This window comes from Ursus maritimus, unplaced genomic scaffold (genome assembly GCF_017311325.1).
Source record: "Ursus maritimus isolate PB19 unplaced genomic scaffold, ASM1731132v1 scaffold_26, whole genome shotgun sequence".
Lineage (NCBI taxonomy): Eukaryota > Metazoa > Chordata > Mammalia > Carnivora > Ursidae > Ursus > Ursus maritimus.
In genome coordinates, this window is record NW_024425119.1 from 27,079,777 (window position 1) to 27,097,402 (window position 17,626).

At 42.9% G+C, this 17,626-nt stretch overlaps 1 protein-coding gene across 3 annotated transcripts in view; it reads right to left on the reverse strand.

Moving 5' to 3' along the window:
- The window catches only part of TMTC1 (transmembrane O-mannosyltransferase targeting cadherins 1), a 257,865-nt gene that overhangs the window by 42,486 nt on the left and 197,753 nt on the right, over positions 1–17,626 (reverse strand). For all 3 annotated transcript variants that reach the window (XM_040642292.1, XM_040642290.1, XM_040642291.1), the window contains one exon: positions 9,295–9,438. In XM_040642292.1, the coding sequence (XP_040498226.1) occupies positions 9,295–9,438 (144 nt within the window). The remainder of the gene's footprint in view (positions 1–9,294; positions 9,439–17,626) is intronic.

Genomic DNA, 17,626 nt, shown 5'->3' on the forward strand with positions numbered 1-17,626 from the left:
GCATTCTCTACTTCCTTCTGATTCTTTATTAATTTTATACCAAGAAGCTGAGCTTCAAATTGGAAGTGGGAAATTATGTCCCTGGGCTAATAATTAATCATAGCTAAAACTTATTTCATCTTTATTGGGGGCTAGGTCCTATGTTAAATACTTATAGGCATTCTCATGCATAGTACTCATGAACACTAGTTACTGGTATTATTTCCCCTTTCATAACAGTAATTGGAAGCATTGCAAAATAAATTTGTTTTCCCAAGGTCACACACTACAACATGGTAGAACTGAGATCCAAACTTACTAAGTTCTTCTACAGCTTCTGGTCGTGAGGAGAGATACAGAGACGGTGTGACAGCAAGATGTAGCAGGAAGTGCTGGCTATGGAGGCCCCCGCTGATAGAGCCACTGCTCACAACCCTGCCCCACCCCAGGGCTCCCTGTCTGTAATAGGAGAGGCTGGCGCCTATCCTCTGACTACTCTGAGTGGGCAGGTGTATGTGGCGTGAGGAAGGGCTTTGTAATTCATCACGCAGGGGTCAGCTATGAGTGTGTTCATCGCCCGGTGGAGGACAGGTGGCAGAAAGGTTGAGGGCAGAGAGCCCTGCAATGCCGCCCCGCAGACAGGTGGGACCACGGGAAAGCACCAGGCTGGGTCCTCGCTGGAGGGGAAGGTGGGAGGAAGACTTCAAGGCAAGCTTCCCACCCTGCAGACCACAGGCAAGCGTGGGCCCAAGGCAACGCGGAGAACATGCATATTCCTCTTTCGGCCCTTCGTGTTTCTCCTCCTAGCTACACAGAGCTAAAAATAGATTTGAAAGCCTTCTGACAATATTTAACAGCTTAGATTCCAAATTTAGCGTCTGCGTCAGGGCAACATTGATCGACTGGACTTAAAAAGTTGAGATGCCTGGTCCCCTAAAGTAAGGTAATGCATGCAAGAAGAAATTCCCAATGGTTACCCTCATCGCTCTCTCTTTTCTTAAGTTTATATTTTAATTCTGGTCAGTTAACAACCAGTGTTATGTTAGATTCAGGTGTACAGTATAGTGATTCAACACTTTCTTGTTCGTTTCTCTTATAATTGTAATTCTTATAACTGACTTGTACCTCCTTTAAGCTACATCTCCTGTCAAGAGTTGCTCCAAGTCAGAGCCCAGCACAGGATCTTAAGGAGACCAGACTGCAAATGGAGCCCGGGAAACTTGTGGAGTTTAAGGACGGCTGTGGGGGCGGGGACGTAATTTTCAGGGCAGGGGAGACCATTGAACACTCTACAGTCTTGTATTTGACAAAGCAGTCAGGCCTGTTTAATGATCCTCTGTCAGAAATATTTATGCAAGGAGAGAAAAAACATTCCAATTCCTTCAGGAGAACGTAAACAAAACTGGGGGTCCCTTCAGGCTTGCTCTCCCTCACAGTGCCTCCCCTGCAGGCTGTCTTCTGGCCTCACCAGAGTTTACTGCAGCCATCACAGCAAAAGAAGGCATTCAGAAAAGGGACCGGTCCTTGCAAACTGTACTATGGTTTTAAACAACTCACTCATGCTCAATTCATTAGCAATCACAGCATGAATGAACAGGGTTTTGGTAGGGGAGAGATACTTAACAAAAATATTTTAACAATTAGCAATCTGTGTAGACACAAGTACTCCCAAATCTTGAGCAAAAAGGTAAACGTTCTCATCCTTTCCCAGATAATCCAGTTTGGTACAAACACTGAACAGAAGATAAAAATGCAAATGAGGAGTGGCTGGGTGGCTCAGTCGGTTAAGTGTCTGACTCTTGATTTCGGCTCAGGTCATGATCTCAGGGTCCTGAGATCGAGCCCTGCGTCCAGCTCTGCACTGGCTGTGAAGCCTGCTGAAGATTCTTTCTCCCTTTCCCTCTGCCCCTACCCCACTCCTCTCTTAAAAAAAAAAAAAAAAAAAAAAAAAAAAGCAAGTGAAACCATATTTTAGATGAACTAGAAGAGTTCTTTAAAACCTTTGCAATATTCTCTCTAATGAAGGTTGCAGGTTTGTATTTCACATATACTGTCAAGTGGTCAGGGAGAGACACCCAGCACGGGAGAGTGGTGGAAAAGACAGAGGAAAGTCCTAAATGCTAAGACATTTGGACTCCATGTGTGTATGGAACAGACAATCAGTGAAACTCTCAGCTGCCCCTCAGTTTATAGGGAAGGTGGAAGAAGAATAGATGTTGGAAGTAAAAGAAAAAAAAAACATGTTATGAGACACAATGAAATAAAGAGCTTCAAAAGCAGGAGGAGGTCAATAGTGTCGTATTCTTCACTTCAGAGACATCGGGGGAATGAGCGCCGAAGGAACAGGTGAGGAGGAAGGAGAAGCACCAAGTCCTAACCATTCTTGCCGATTTGATGGGAGACATTTCAGAAGGAGTTAGGAGAACAACTTGAGGGAACAGCTGAAATGAGAAAGATCGTCTCGGGGAATCTGGGGTATACAGAAATTTGTGGAATGGGAAAAATCTGAAGACCTAAGAGGGAGCCCACAATACTAGACGGGGGAAGGGGACAGAAATAGAATCAAGAACACGTATGGATTTCACGCTGATGCCTACTCGTGGCTAAAATATAAAGGACTGACACTACCAGATGTTAGGGTGTGAAGCACATGGATCTCTTACCGTTGTTGATGGGAGGGAAAGTGGTACAATCACTTCGAAGAATGGTTTGGCAGCTTCTTAAAACATTAAGAATTTACCCACAATTCTCTTAGATATTTATCTAAGAAAAATCAACATACAAAGACTGGGACATGAATAGTCACAACATTAATATTGGTAATAAACCTGTGAAGAAACCAAGTATTCACCCACAGGAAAATGGATAAACAAATTACAGTATATTTACACGGTGGAATACTACTCAGCAATAAGAGAAATGTGATGTGTAACCACGGGAGTGAGACGCAACAGCATGCTGGGCAAAAATATCCAGATGCCACAAAAGTGCAGAGTAACTGATCACCTTTAAATGAAGATCTAAGACAGGAGAAAATATTATGGTGGAAAGAATCAGAACAATGATTGCCTCAAGGGAAGGGGAAATTACTGGAAAGAGGCATGAGGGGTCTTTCTGGCGTGATGGAACTATCCTATGTCATTTTGGGGGTAATTACAAGAGTATATAGAAATGTCAAAACCCAGATTTGTGCATTTTTTTCTATATCAATGATGTCTCAACTTAAAAAAAACAACAAACAATGCATAAACATGATGTAAGCACTGGCCGTGTTAAGAAGGCCAGACAATTCTTCCTTCCACGGAAGAGCAAAAGAAGGGAGGGTCCGTGAACATGCAGGACACTTTGAGGTAGGAAGAAGGGAAGCTGCAAAAAACTGACCTTGATTATTTGAATATTCTTAGTAAAAGTAAGGGGTGTGTGCATGGGCACTAAGAAGGGGAAGAAGGAAAAGAAAAAATATTTGAGAGGAACCACAGGACCATAAGGGATGGATCTCTAACGCCTTTAACCCCCGATCCTGTTTTGTTTCACCAGGCTCTCTCCAGAATTTTGACAGGGTCCCCCTCAACTCCGATTTGTGTTTTTCATCCCCAACACTTGACAGATTGGATGAGGGTCTCGAGCATACATTCCTAACAGAGGTGAAAATTGCTTCTTGGAGTGGAGGTGTGCAGTGAAAATAAGATTAGATTACGTGCAAAAAAATAAGACTAGATATGACAACGGTTTGTGGTCTCCCTAAGCTCAACATTATTTAACAAATCTTATTCTTGAGTATTTATTGGGGAAGGAGGTGTTTAGGAAAAAATGCTTAAAAAGGCTCCTAAGGGAAGGGTGGGGGCTGATAATGAAAAGGAGTTGGGAAATACTGGTCTAGGGAAAGCAAAATGCAGGCAATGGGGTACCTTGAGCTGGGGGCTTGGTCAGCAATTAAATGATGGTCAAGGTGTGCAAGAGTCTAAGCTGATGTCACATGCATTAGTGAAAGGTATAATTAGAAATGGGATTATAAATTATGAATATAAAAATCAGAGAGCACAGAGGTTGTAACAGTGGTGAAAAGCAGGGTGGGCAGGAATGAGGGAGTAGGAGGGGAATCACACTGGTCATGGTCATGCCAACACTAAGGTCTTAGAAAAAGACAACTTAGCATGGAGAGGAGCTAGGAGGTGGCAGGTCATCATCATGACCCCATCAAAGGGTCAGTAGGAATGACAGAGGGGAAAGGGAAGGGTGGGCAGAGGTTTGAGGTTAAGGTCAAAGAGGAACATCAGAATTCGGGTGGTAGAGACAAAAAAGGTCTGTATAAGAAGCCTGCGGCCTGGCCATGTTGGTGGGTGCCCAAAGCAGAGCAGAACTGGACGGTCCTGGGGTGAAGCTGGCAGAGGAACGGGGTGACTGATTCAAGTTGGGGAGGGGCTGCAATGGGATTGAGAGTACAGATAAATAAGGTTGGAGGTACCCTGAATACTATAGGTCACCATGGGACCGGGGGCAAGGAGTGAGATTTCCCTCCAAGGGGAGAGTACAGAACTTGCCCACCCGAAGTTGACATCCTCATATGTGAAAGGAGCTCAAAAAGCTTTTCTTTATCCAGTGGGTTGGCATTTCAGATTCCCTGAGGCTTGAAAAGCAGAGAAGAGGAGAACTACTATCTTGACTATATCAACTCCTTTTTATAAAATAAAAGCTCGTATATGTAGCTACTGCCAGAGCTATAAAGAAATGTAATCCCAAACATTTCACTTTATTTCAAAGATAACGGTAACTCTTCTTCCCATGTCCTTTTCTTTCTTAGGATTTAATTTTCTAAAGGATCAGACTAAAGAATGTATTTTGTTTTTGAAATTCAACTTCTATATAGTTCAATTGTTGGACATCCCACTTCACTGTCTTCTGTATTTTGATTATAATATTTATTGTAATACCCATATAATGCCCATACCCTATCATGCGAATGGAAGGGAGTTTTGGCAATGAGGGAGGCATGCTGTAATTCTTTAAGAGGTTCTTTTCATATTCTGTTTCAGTAGCAAACAGTAGCAACTATTTTATCCAAGCAGTCATAAAAATATTTTCCCATGCCCTGAATTTACATATTCGATTATATTCTCTTGAGCCAGCAGGGACTTCTGCTCTTTTCATCCGTAAAATGTTTATGCTAATCTTGCCTATTTTCTTTTACATTTTAAGTTCCAAGCAAAGCCAACAATAATTAATATAAATTAAGAATGCTGGCATGGAAAGCTGTTCCTTATCAATCTGTCACGCGGTAAATATGCCTCACAGAATCATAATAGATTAGTGTCCAAGTCCAGTGAAACGGTCAAGAAAGAGGCCAAATATATTTGGATAACATTCACTGAAATCTATTGCTGTGAACAGGTCTAAAGCTGGATGTCGTATAGTTCCAAGAATTCAAATGAAATTTGTCTTCAGTGCTAGAAGATTCTTGGAATGTTCTGACAGAATCACATTTTACTTAGAGCTTCTGGCCTGGACAAAGTCTTGCATTTCTCTCAAAGTCAAGGTCATTAATAAAGGTCTGTGCCGTCCAATACAGCAGCCACTAAGCACATGTGGCTATTGAACACGTGAAATAGGACTATTCTGAGATAGGCTGTAAGTATAAAGCATACACTGGTTTTCAAAGATTACTTATAAAAAAATGCACACTAGCTCAGTAATATTTTTACATGTTCAATTTTAAAATTAATTTTTAATATTGATCACATTAAAATGATAATATTCTGGATAGACTGGGGTTAAATAAAATACACTATTAAAATTAATTCTACCTTTTTTATGTCCTGAAATATGGCTACCTGAAAATTTTAAGTCACAGACCTGGCTCTCATTGCATTTCTGTGGGGCAGTGCTGCTCTGGGCTGTAGCCCAGTTTTGAGGGGAGCCACAAGGAGGCAGTGTGGTCAGACAGGTTTCGTTCAATTGCCACGCCTTCTCTTTCTTCCTTAAGGGGGGCATTGGCACATTGCTTCTCCAAGCCTTCCTTTTGTCATTTATGAAACAGGAATAATGACAGTGCCCTGCTCTCAAGGATGATCAAATCTAACGCTTGCAGACGCTCAGGTTCTCAGAATGAGCATTAACTTCTAGATTAAAAAAAAAAAAAGGGAGGGGCACAATTTAAAAAACTTAGCTGCCTAATGAGAAACAGATAGGGTAAAAATCTTAAATAGTAAAATGGATTGGATCAAACACAATTTAAAATATCCTTATCTTTTTTTTGTCTTGACCCATTGCTACTTAATAGCAGACATATATTAAGGAAAAGTGGAAATGAAACTCAGAGTTAACTAAATGTGGATTAGCTTTATTTTCTGGTCACCTCTCTCTGCTACTGAAGGACATAATGTAAATAAACATTACCATTTCCTTAAAAAAAAAAACAAACAAAAAACCCGTGATAGGCCTTTCTCCCAAAAGGCAATCACATGTCATTAAACAGCTAAATATTAAGTAATTTTGGGGTTGGAGAGCTATTGGGGCAGCATGGAAAGTGACTGGAACAGGAGCCCAAGGGCAGGGATTCAGTCCTGGGTCTGCCAGAGCCTAGCCAATGGCACATGAGATCTCTGAGCCTTGGTTCTGTAAAATGGGGATGTGGATGATAATACCTTTCACGACAAATTAAAGAGTAAATTAAATAACACATATGAAAATACTTATCTGTAAACTGTAAAGTATTACGTAAATGTTGGCTATTATCACAATTTTCTTCCACTGGGTTGTAAGGATAATCTACTCTCTGCTCTCTGATGTAAATCAAAAGAAAACCAAAAAACAAAACCACAGTGGCTCTGTACAAGGCCCTCCACTTCTCAGGACCCTCGTTCCCTCTACTTCCTCGTCTACTTTCAAGAGTGACTAGGAGGGCCTCATTAAAAAAACAAGACGCACTCAGAGAACTACAGTCTTACATAAATGTAAGGCGTTGTTGTTGGCTTGGATCATTGCCAAGAGTTGATTTTGACAAAATCTCTGACGAAGAGAGAAAAAACCCTACGTTCAGTATCCAGGACTCCCTCCTACTGTGAAAAATAGCCATTACCACGGTCCAAAAAATAATTCCTTGTCCTTTTCACTCACATATCCTCATTCATGATAACAGCCAATGGCAATAACATGTGACTGAAAAAGAAAGGTTAGAGCGCGCGTCTCGTGTTCAGGTCTCGGCGAGAAGGCACGGGAGGGCTGCCGACTGTCATTTTTAACTAGGGCCGCATTCAGCACAGTATGATCTTCATAACTGCAGGACATCATTCCTAACAACAACGGCCACTAGAGCTGGCTCTTTGGGGGGACAAATACTCATCGATGTGGTCTTTAAAAGCAGTACTGTGTGATCCAGGCACCCCAAAAGACACTGACAGCACTTTATCCAGCCATAAAATTATTTGCGCTCTCAGGTAGGACTTAAACAGATGCAACAACGACTTGATAAACATGAGTCCTTGGGACTTCACATAAAGAAGTAAGAGCTCATAAAAATAGGCGAGTAAGATAAAAGCACCCTACTGACCTGCAACTATTACCTGCAATAACTACTCGTTTCCCCACGTCTCTTGATTGGTTATTATTCTCTATAGGCGCTGGCCAGTCCTAAAACGGCTTTTCTGTCACAGCAGGTCCCACTCCATTCTTAGTTGTTTCTCGTCATTCTCAGTGCGTATCAAATTGTAACAAAAAATTACCTAATTTGAAAAAAAAGTGTATTTGGTTTTTGCTGATTTATACTTTTATTTCTTTCATTTGAATTGTACTTTCCCCACATTTACTTATTTTTGTATAGTGTTCCTTGATTGTGCTCCCGTACCTGGACAAAGCCATTCCTAAGACTCAGGATGGCATCTGTCATGTCATACGATATATTAGATTGTTCTGTGCTTAACCCACTCCGGCGCTTCTGTCCAAATGGGATTAGATAAAAACACATGTTAACACACACATTACAAAAAAAGGACCAATATCTATCTGCATATGTCAAATTCAAGGAGAAAACAGGAAGGTGAAGAAGTTGCATCGCATGGAGTTACTGAGGCAATGAAGACAACCCTGTTAGGGAGAGGACAAGAGAACAGAGCAAACCATGAGCTTTAAAGGTACCCGACGAGGGCTCTAGAAGTTTAGAGATTCAGAAACCAACTCAGTAAGTGTGAAGATTTTTTTTAAAAGATTTATTTATTTACTTTAGAGAGAGAAAGAGAGAGAATGAGGGGTAAGGGGCAGAGGGAGAGAGAGAGGAGGAATCTCAAGCACATTCCATGTTGAGCACAGAGCCTGACTCAGGGCCTGATCTCATGACCCTGACTGAGATCATGACCTGAGCGGAAACCATGAGTCAGCCAGCCAACCGACCGAGCCACCCAGGTGCCCCCAGTAAGTATATAGAATGTCAGCACCCCAACGAGCAGAGATAAATACATCACTACATTCTCATTCCAAACATTTTTCACCCGATTTCCACTTCTGATGTTTTCAACCCGTTTTCTTAAGTTTAGAAGTTAAATCCCATAACTGCCACCATTTCGTTACTGCCAAAACTACAGATGCCGGCACCATCACCAAGAAGCCTGGACTCTGTATTAATAAAATTATAAGATGCAAACCTCTTTTAGTCTACAGTGATACTAACTGCACTATCAAACTTTCACAGGGCGGTGAGTGAAAAGCAAACACCAGGGACTGACCGTACCTAGCAGGTCTCCCTAAAAGCAAGAGTTACCATGACAGGTCGAGGCCGACTTCACTCCGTTTCTTACCGCTAGTACACGTTGAACACGAGCCACGGTTACGTCATCTGGCCGCAGCTCTAGAGCACACTGCTCTTCCTAGACAAGTGCTTTGCCCAAAGTATATTCAGGGAATACTTGGGAAATGCCATACCAAAAAAAAATTGACTTTGGGAAATGTATTCCATATCACCTTCTTGGAGATTCACAGGACATGTAGCATATTAACGGTTCTTGCAAGAGGGGGGGTCTTCTTGGTCTAACTCAGAATTTCCTAAGTTTACCTGACCATGTAACCCTTCCCTATTCCTACCCCTCTACAGGCAACCTAGGGACACCTTCCAGAACTAACACTTCCAGAGAGACACTCTGGGAAATACTCTTTTGGACTGATGAGGGATAGAATTATTTCAGATGGACATGACCTCCTCTCAAAGCTTGAAAACCCTATTATTCCACTCTGGGAGAAAGAGCCAGGAGCACAACCAAATGAGTATTAAGAAGGAAAGGATTTCCTGAATTACAAGACCACCAGCTCAAAGGTACACATTCCACTTACTTGAGGAGATTGCCGAGATTGAAAAGAGCCCGGTTGTGCTGCGGATTTAGCTGGAGAGCCCTCTGATAGTACATCTTTGCCTCCGCTGTGTCTCTCGTCAGTGTTCCAAGGTTGTTCAGGGCACTTGCGTGGCGAGGATACAACCTGAAAAATTAGAAATATTCAGCCATGATTGCTCAAAAACTTCTAAGCTGGGCGCGATGTGCTCGTTCCCCCGCTCTCCCCACCCCGGGAGTGCCACAACCAAAATGAAACCCTGAATTCTTCCTTTATTGTAATGGTTTGTCCACGTGAAATCTTAATGGTCACCCAGGTGGGCAGCTGCAGTGTTGAGGTTAACGTAGGGCATGAAATCAGCCACGGTACCCGGCTCGCTGAAACGTAACACGGAGGCCGCTGAGGGCAGGGAAGGTTTCGGAGAAGGGCACAGGCCTTTGGAATGCCGAGGCCTGTGTGACCACTCTGCTGTTGGAATGCCTCGGAGAGTTGCCTTCCCGAAACTTTCCTAGCCCGAACAGTCGCCCTGTGACCTAAGAGATGTAGGCATTGTCCCTTAGGCTGTGTTTAGCAGAACTCATAGACCATGCAAATTAGCATATGGTATCTTTCCCGTGAACAGATCCTCCCTCTTTCAGTAAGAGCCCTTGTCACACATCACGTGCTTGAGGAACAGTGATGAGGATTTGTGATTATCCTGAAGGACCAATAAAAGCGGGAGCAAAGAAGAGCAAAGGGTCTCCATCTCAGTGTTGACCCCCTTGCCTTCTCCTCTCTTTCACAGAAAAGTCTGGCGTAATCTTTCATCCGTCAGTACAGGGATTGCTGGCCATTCCCGGTACTGCAAGCAAGTAAATATGGCTGGGAAGCACATATTTGACCCTTAGTGGCATAAGTAAATAATCCCCAAATCGTGCCAAAATAAACAGTATGCAAATCTATCAGGGGTTAAACAAATTTTAATCCTTTGGAGCCTATAATCACTTCCAATTTGCTTTGACAGAAAATCCTCATTGCCTCATTGCTTCTGAGCTTCTGGGCCGGTGGGACCGCCGAGCAGCCGCCTGTATGGTGCCCACTATGTACACGAGACACTGGGGGTTCCCTGGATGAGGGCATCTTCATGAACGTGTCTGGACTGGAAGATCCCTAAGACCGCCATTATTGAGAAAGGATAATACACAATGTCTTCCCATAAAAATAAACTTAATTCCTAAAATGGCTTTCCTTCTTGGCTCTCGTTTTCCATTTTATCTCCTTTCCCTCCGCTTACTGTCATTTGGTATGAACTGGCCTGATACAGTTCTCAAAATGAAAATCCTGACAAACACTTTTAAAAAAAATTAAGTAATCCACAACCAAGTGAAAATAGTATTCCCAATGTTCAAAAGCAAATGTAAAGGAGGATCGGGGATACATCAGTAAACCAAATTTATGCTGATTAAGGAAGGAAGGGCATCAATTTACTTCCTTAACTCAAAACCCTCAAGAAGGCAAATCCGCACAACTACACGGCTTAGTTGTTTCTGCTATATTTAGAGCGGAATATTTAGCAGACTAAGAGGTTCACTCCATCTCTGTCACCCGGAGTACTCTGAATATGCCCGTGGAACTGCTCTTAATGTAGAAAAGCCAAGATAATGCTGAAGAAATAAAAATAGGATGTGTACTTGTCAAGTCTCTTGACAATCAAATGACATGCTTGCTTCCTCCCACTCTGTTCCACATCTTCTAAGATCAATTATGTTTTCAGACAGAAGGGGGTCCTATTAAAACTGACAAGACAAGTCTCATGGGTTTGGTTTTTTTTAATCCTTACTTAACCCAAAGTTCCCCAAGTTTATTTGACCATATAATCCTCCCTTCCCTACTCCCTTCTAAAGCAGCAACGAACACGACGAACATCCCTCAGAACTAGCATTTTCAGGATGACATGTCAGGTGATGTTCCTCATGGCTGACAAGGGACAGAATCTACTCGGAGGTATGTTATGTCCTCCCAAAGCTTGAAAGCCCTAATTACTCTCAATGGCAGTCGACACTGTTGGGGAGAGAGACACTATGAGAAGAGGCTGGGACAAGGAAAGCACACTGGGCCAGCACGTGGCACTGTGGTTAGTCTCTCTCAGGTCACTGGCGCTCAGGCGAAGACAACCTGAGGTCCCTGGTGGTGGCCCCATCACCCCCAGCCTCACAGTGCTGAGGGAAGGAGTCCTTGGTTCGCTGAGATGCCAGCAAGGAGCATCAGAGCTATGGTGAGAGACAAAATGCTCTTGGACCTGCTCGTGCACCCCACGCCCACACAAGTCTCCTAGGAAGCTTGTGTCCAAGAGTGATTTTGGAAGTGGTTACAGAAAGCCTATCGCAGCCAGGACTCGAAATCTTCAAGTCAAAGAAACTTTTTTTTTTTTTCTGGCAGGGAGAGATGATGAACCAAGATCTCTGACCTCCCGAAGATTTAAGGGATGTCCAGGGAACACGGTGAGAACAATTCTTGTTTCCCTGTTGACCAGCTGTAATAGGAAGCTTCCCGGGGCCATCTGCCTTCTTAAAACTGGATCTTTTCCTTATTTCTTGAGGCTTGGGAGCCCTTGAAATCAATGTGTGAGATGGAAGCACTACCAATGGGAAAGGGTAGTCTAAATCCAATAAGGTCTTCACATGCACTCACCCACCTCTTGCCACGCCGTCCACACTGTCAAGCAGCTGCCCTCAGCACTGGCTCTCCGCCCACCTTGTCAAACGTCATAGTCACTCATGATCCCACTGTCACTTAAACACTCATGAGCTTTCACATTTCACCGAGTCCAAACATGGGTCTCTTTTTTTTTTTTTTTCCAATTCAGAAACTGACTATAAGTCCACACCAAACTCTCAAAACCAGAAACAAGCAGCGAGAAAGGAAGCAACGAGAAACAGACAGAAGCACGGTGAGGAAAAGGGCCTTGAGTGTGACTTGTGCTCCAAGAACTCGTCTGCCAGCCACAGTCAGGGAAGGGGCTGTATGTTAAGAAAGACTCCCGACCCAGGGAGGAAGGGGAGTGCTGGCCTCTAGAGTGGTTTACTGAATCTACGGCCACGCAGAGCCCTCCACCTGAGAAATGCGTGATATCGTGTATTCCTGGTAATGGTAAGCGTCCGCTAGCAACATCCTGTCTCACTGGGTATCTGATTCGGTTCAGCTACTCACAAGCAAGCATTGCATTATTTATAAAACAAAGCTGAATTTCATCAACAGGACTCTTCAATAACTAGGTCAGGAAAAAAAACCCCACATTTTATTTTGAGTTTTAGATAGATGGAGATATTCTCTTAAAACACATACTCTTCTCTTGTTTACTGAAGACCTATGTAAGGACAAGGTTATTTCCTGCGTTTACTTTCTAAATGAACTTGTGTTTGAATTAGCTTGGGTCCAAGTCAATACTGAGGTCTCCAGGAGGGGAATTTTCTACTGGAAAAATGAACAATTTAAGAGATGTTTATGTTGCCACATCCCTTGTCAGAATAAATTAAGCCCATCTTGACTTTAACTTCTACGGGTTCCTTTACAAAAGTTCTGTTAGTGATTATTCCCTTCCCCGTCTAAAAAAATCCCAACAAAAGCCTCACTGAATAGAATGCAGTGGTGATTTTCAGACCTATTTTTTTTTAAGACGAGTGAACAGCCATCGGATTTTCTTTCTCACATTCTTATTCAGTATTTGTGTTGCTTATGGGATCTCTCTTGCTATTTCTTTATTATTGTCATTTTTATTTTGGTGAGTTAAATTTTTAAAATTTATTATACAGAAAATATGTTGTATTGTCAAGCAGCTCCAGGGTATAACGAAGCTTATTTTTTCTCTTTAAAAATGAAATCTTGGGGCGCCTCGGTGGCTCAGTCAGTTAAGAATCCGACTCTTGATTTCGGCTCAGGTCATGATCTCAGGGTCATGAGACTGAGCCCTGCATCGGGCTCCCCGCTGGGCGGGGAGCCTGCTTAAGATTGTTTCTCTCCTTCTCTCTGTCCCTCCCCCTCCAAAAAATAGAAGAAAATAGAAATGAAATCTACATATAGAGATACAGTTCTATGAACTGAAGATAATTTTTTTCAAGTATTGGATAATTTGTATTCTTGATAAGTACATGTCCATTTGAGCATTTAAGGGGTTCTTAATTTTTATCTAGTAGCATTTCCTTAGGCAGAATTGATAAAGTAGGTAGTTACGGATATTATTATTCCTCTCCATTCCCAGTTACCTTAGTTCTGAGAATCAACATCAACAACATGTTAATAGATCATCACTGGGGGTGGGAACAAAAGAAAATGTGTCCAAAGGGACTTAGGATATATTAATGATACTTCACACTTTTTCTTCCATTATCTCACCTAACCCTCCTAACTTTTTTTTTTAAAAGATTTTATTTATTTATTTGTCAGAGAGAGAGAGAGAGAGAGCGCGGAAGCAGGGGGAGCAGCAGGCAGGGAGAAGCAGGCTCCCTGCTGAGGAAGGCATCTGATGTGGGACTCGATCCCAGGACCCTGGGCTCAGGACCTGAGCCGAAGGTAGACGCCTAACTGACTGAGCCACCCAGACATCCCTAACCACCCTAATCCTTTAAGTAGAATTACTGTCCTATGTTATAGCTGAGGAAAGAAATTGAGTAGATAATACATTATTTAAAAAAATCTCAGAAGCAGTTGTGTTCTTGTGTTAAGAAGATAGTTGGTTCCTGTCAATCCATTTATTTTCCCAAAAATTCATGAGTTATTCCACCTTCAGCAAATAAATAAACTGCTACCAATTAGAGCTTCCATTTAGAATAATTTCTCCTTTTTTTCTTTGGCCAATCCATTCGACTATGGTCTTACAGGAACCAGTTCTCAGGGACAGAAGTAGAATAAACCCGGTACTCAGGACACTTGGCTACTGAGATTCTTACGCACTGGAAAAATATGTTACCTGCCATACAAAACAACCATGGTATCTCTGAAAACTGCAGTATTCGGAAAAGCTTTTTAGAAGCAGCAACACTCAGTTAAGTGCCCAAGACGTCTGTGCACTCTCATCTATTGTTCTTAAGCGTTAACCTCAACATCAGCCTGAACACCCAGGGACGTAAGATGGATGTGACTGAAGAGTGGTTTTATATTTTCAGTCATTTACTTTGAATTTTGTACAGTCTGTTTCAAAGTTAAGGATGCTTTTAATTTTTCAACGTTGGAGTCCCTTCTAAAGCATTTCATTGTGCAAGCAATATTGTATCATGAGCTCCAGTTTGCAATTTCCCTTCAGAATATACACACCCTGATTTATTTGTCTGATTTTCATTACACAGATTAATTTATTTGAGGTGAACTATGCTAAGGTCAGATGTTTATTTTCTATTTCCTGTTGAGAAAAAGAAAAAAATCCAAAAGAAAAACATGGCTGGGAAAAAAGTCAACCATAAAACCTGAATTTCACTGGACTAAAAAAAAAAAAAAAAGAAAGAAAGAAAAACCACCCAAAGTAAACTTTAATTCAGGAGTCAGCAGCATATTTTCAACCAGATTAGTCTCTGGCATTTTTTAAGTGCCTGTTTTTTTCCTGTTACAAGATTTGAACCAACGTGTCACTAAAATGTACCGGGTGACATGACTGGTCTGCTTCTTTACTTGTTTGAAATTGCCATGAACACCCAGCAAATAAGTCTCCCCACTTTTTTGCATTACACTCCCTCCCGCCCATTTCAGATAGCTTTGGAAAAAACTTTACACGCCATTTAGGGAAATGGGACGTGTTCTCCAAAGAGGGCCAACTCAATTATCTGACCTCTCACAATGCATGACCTCTCCCAGTGATCCAGAAGGACTCCGCCCAGTTGATTTTCCAAGAGAATTTGGAGTAAAACCCTGTTCTCGGATGCCCTCAGGAAATGAGTCATTTTAAGTGGCTGAATTTTCCTGATTCCTGACAATTTAACTCTAAAGGTTTGGAAATGTATTGAATTAAATACTTCTCTGCTCTTTGAGAGAGGAAAAGGTGAACATAATTTAACCTTTCTCAGAAGTCTGAGGTAACTTTGGTGTTTGTGGCAGATGGTGGGGAATTGCCTTGGAGTCAGAAGCCACGGGTGACTTTCTAGATACGTGATTTTGAATTTGTCTGTCCTTTAGTTGCTTTCTCTCTAACAGTAAGGTCAATAACATATCGACCCTCTGTGTGAACAAATGAGATGATGGGTATAAACATACCTGCCAGCATACTTGTTCCACTACAAACAGTGTTTTGGGGCAAATTGGAGGACCTCTGGGTGGTATTTTTTGGTTCCCTCTACAGCCCTAACGAACCCATACCAGGCTGAAGTTGCCAGGTCTCCTTCTCTCATACAGATTTCTCATCCTCCAAAAAAAAATCATTCTCTTCACTGCTGTCAGTGGCCTTCGACTTGCTCCCATCAGTCAAAATAACGTCCGTTATTTCTTCATCACTAACCCAGTGCACACTCAAGTCATCTTGTATCCATCTGTCTCTCCTCTGCTGTGGGTTCTCAGATGTGAAGGACATGTGCCTCTCTCCATTTTAAGAATGTAGGAAAGTTCTCTGTGAAACCCTCATTCCAAAGCCTGTCAATCCTTCATCATCTAAAGCAAGCGATCCCCACAGGCACCAGAGCAATCTCCTCCACGCCTTTCTGATATGCTCAACACCAAACGGAATTCCAGACACGTGCAATTTTAAAAGCTACATCCAAGGTTGTAAGGAGGTTCAAAGTCCTGTGCCACAGATCAATGTGCGCATGGAATCCTCATCGTAATAACATTTCGTTGCACGCATGGTACTTGGGTTGTCCTATCAACTTAGAACAAGACAGCAGTGGGCAGGGAAAGCGTGTCCCTATTCCTGATCGATAACTGCCCACGAAGATCATGAGCGATGGGGAGAGAAAAGGGCGCATATCCTGGATATCCACCTCAGGAGTTGGTGGTCACCACCAGCAGGAGTGGGGGTGTTCCACACCTTGTGATGCATGGGACAATACTGCACAATGAAGAGTCGTTCTATCTGAATTGCTACAGCTCTCCCACCTAGGAACACCGCGTACTACGGAGTTGTCCTCGGACTCTAACGGGGTCTGTGATATTTTGTGCATTATATTCATTCAGTCTTTCTTTCAACAAACATTTTAACATTTATTGAGCACCTACAATGCACCAGGCCCCCAGCAATAGACAGACAGGAGTCCTTGCTCTTAAGGAGGTCCCGTGGCAGAAGAGGGAGAGACAAGGACACCAAATTACTTTCATGCACTGTGATCAGAGCACACACGGCAGAAAGTGACAAAGCAGAAACTGGGGGTGGGGGTGGGGGCAGGAGCCATGGTACTCACCAAGGTGTTTCCAGGGGAGATAATGCTTTACCAGCGCGGCAGTAACGGTTGAAGGTTTGGGGAATGGGAGGAGTGGATATAAGTAGGACGAGGAAGGAAGGTGTTTGAAAGAGAGAAAGCAAACCAAACAGAACTCAGGAAACAAAACATTTTACTCTGGCTTAAGCACAAACTGCAAAGGAGGGCAATAAAGGTCAAGGAGCAGGTTTTGGAGAGAAGGTGATAAGGTGAGTTTCAGGTGCAGAGGGAAATCTGTGGAAACGTCCAGGAATCAGCCGGACGGATGGCTCTGATACGGGAAAGTTACGTGGTAAAATTACAGCTTTGGGAGTTAATAAGCGTACAGATGCTAACCAAAGCCTTTGGCACTGAAGAAATCCCCTGGGAGGAAAGCCAAGCTTGAAAAGAGAAGAAAGCCTAGCAGAGGAACCTGAGAACTCCACCGAGGGTTTGCAGGAGAGTCCAGAGAAAAGAAGGAAAACCAGGGAAGCTGAAAAAGAATTCGCCCTAAGGAGGCGGGAGAGGTCAACAAAATTAATGCTGCTGAGACAAGCAATTTAATTCGAAGTAGTGTCCTCCTCTCGAGCTCCCCACGTGGAGGCAGCTGGTGCCCCTGTGAAGAGCAGTTTTGGTGGTAGAGCGGACACCGCCCTCGGCTGGGGGGTAACGAGAGGGAAATAAAGGAGAAGCCATTGAGACCTCCAGGAAATCTCAACACTGGAAAGGCAGGCACAGACCGAATGGCAGGAAGGGGGAAACAGGAGGTGCAGAGGCTGGATTACCTGAGACTCTTTAAAGTATTTTATTTATTATACTTTCATTTTTTTACTTTTATTTTTTAAGAGAGAGATGGAGGGGTGCCCTGGTGGCTCAGTCGGCTGAGCGTCCACCTCTTGATTTCGGCTCAGCTCATGATCTAGGGTCATGAGATCCAGCCCCGTGTTGGGCTCTGTGCTCAGCAGGAAGTCTGCTTGTGATTC